Genomic DNA, 2,042 nt, shown 5'->3' on the forward strand with positions numbered 1-2,042 from the left:
GAAACTGAGTAGTTCTATACGCGGCGCTGGAACGCTAACCACTCAGCCAATTATAAAACGAATCTTATAAACAGGTTACTAGTATTAATGAGACACATACATCGTCTCGCGTTGATATAATGTAATATGAGAGGAAAGTTTTTTTTAATAATATGGGCGGCAGTGGCTGAGTGGATAGCGTGACGGCGCCGCGTCCAGGACGACGCTGGCTCGCGCCCCACCCAGTGCCACAAACTGGGATTCATTAGTCACCGCCGAGTGGCCTAAGACTACCTGCATGCTGTCCAGAAGACCTCTATCAACCGGACCCTAGATTCTAGGATCAAAGATGAGCTCCAGGAGGGTAGTATGAGCCAATACAACATGGCGCCACTATAAAATTTTGCCTGAGCCACAACGTCCTGGGGCCGACCATCAGGCCCTACCATGAAAGTCTATCGGCGCCATAGGCAAAAACGTAAAAAAAAGTTAATGTAGTAAGACACAGATTGTAGATAAATAAATATGAGTAAATGAAATGAAAGAAAGTGACGTAACATCAGAAAGGTCTTGGGTAATATCAAGCTAATGAAGAAAAAAAACTGTCTAAAATGATTATATAAAGTATGGGAAAAAAGTGTTGATATGAAAACAGCGATACAGTAAATACTTTAACAAGGGAAAAAAAAGTTAAATAGGTGTAGAAACCGTAGGGTTGGAGGATGTCCATATGGTTTGTAGGTGTTTGGAAGGATGGCAAGGTATGCGAAAAGTGTTGATATGAAAGTAGTAAGAAAGTAAAAGAATGTATTGATACATGTGGTGGAAATAGTTAAGGAAAAAGAAAGAAGATGTCGCAGCCTTGAGGAAACAACTTGACTCCTTAGTAAAACCTTCCTCCGTTGGATCCTGTGTCTCCTTAATAACGGCGGCGGCGCGGGAAGAGGCAGGAGAAGGCTTTGCGAACTCGCCGGATGAAGGTTTCCCGCCTCGCCGCCTCGTCCCGTTGGGCCGTGAACTTGTTAACTGTCTTGATGATCTTCTTGAGCGAGGGTCGCCGTGCAGGGTTTGCGGCCATGACGGCCTCGGCCAGCACGTCCAGGGCGGGGTAGTACCTGTGGCAGGTGTCCAGGATGTTGCTGAGGACGTAGCCGAGGGAGAAGACGTCCCCGGCGCGTGAGCAGCGGCCGCCGACCAGCAGCTCCGGGGCCAGCCAGGGCGTGCGCCGCGTGCTCGCGCCCACAAAGCCAACCCTTGTGCCCAGCCTCTGGGCCGCGCCGTAGTCGATGAGCGACACCTGCAGGCGGCCGTCGGCGCCCCGGCACACCGCCACGTTGTTCTCCTTGATGTCGTTGTGGGCGTAGCCGCGGGCGTGGAGCTGCTTCACGCTGCGAGCAAGGGCCAAGAAGGCCGCCAGCCTGTCAGTCTCGCAGCGAGCGAGGCGGGGCAGGTCGCAGAAGGTGTTGTGGCCGCGGAAAGTGGTAAGCATGGCGGGGAAGCCGAGGCTGGTGCCCAAGGCCTTGGGTGCCCCCGCCGCGCCGTCCAGGTCCAGCAGGACGTCAAACTCCTGGTGGAACATGGCAGCGAGGCGGTGGTCCCTGGCCAACTTGAGGCAGCACAGCTCGCCCTCCACCTCCACCAGGTACACCGTGCACGTGGCGCCGCGCCCCAGCACCTGCTTGTGCCCGGCCACCAGCGTGTTGATGCGCTCCTGCGTCAACTTCACGAGTCGGGTGCTGTGTTGGAAAGCCATGGCTCCTTGTGTTCATGACTATAATAAATATAGGTGTTGCGATCCAGCACCTAACCTCGGTTGGTGGCGCGGCCGCCTGGGTTGGTGTGCGTAGACTGGAGTTAACATTGCATAGGCCGCAACTCCTTAACCTATCCGACACACACACACACACACACACACACACACACACACAAACGCATAAATCATCCTTTTCAAGCACGGACGACTGGAAAAGTAGGGGTCGCGCCCCACTAATGGCTCGTGAAAGAGTTTACTCATCACGTATCAAACGTAAACCTGAATAAATACCAGACGACGCGAGACACAC

At 53.2% G+C, this 2,042-nt stretch overlaps 1 protein-coding gene across 1 annotated transcript; it reads right to left on the reverse strand.

Annotated features, from left to right (window-relative positions):
- Positions 1–898: 898 nt before the first annotated feature.
- LOC126991998 (serine/threonine-protein kinase PknJ-like) lies at positions 899–1,732 on the reverse strand. The gene is made up of 2 exons (XM_050850663.1): positions 1,655–1,732; positions 899–1,585 (listed from the first exon to the last, which is right to left on the reverse strand). The coding sequence occupies exons 1-2, from the start codon at positions 1,730–1,732 to the stop codon at positions 899–901; spliced, it is 765 nt and encodes a 254-aa protein (XP_050706620.1).
- Between the last annotated feature and the right edge of the window lie 310 nt (positions 1,733–2,042).

The sequence above is a fragment of the Eriocheir sinensis genome, unplaced genomic scaffold (genome assembly GCF_024679095.1).
Source record: "Eriocheir sinensis breed Jianghai 21 unplaced genomic scaffold, ASM2467909v1 Scaffold38, whole genome shotgun sequence".
In the NCBI taxonomy this organism is placed as follows: domain Eukaryota; kingdom Metazoa; phylum Arthropoda; class Malacostraca; order Decapoda; family Varunidae; genus Eriocheir; species Eriocheir sinensis.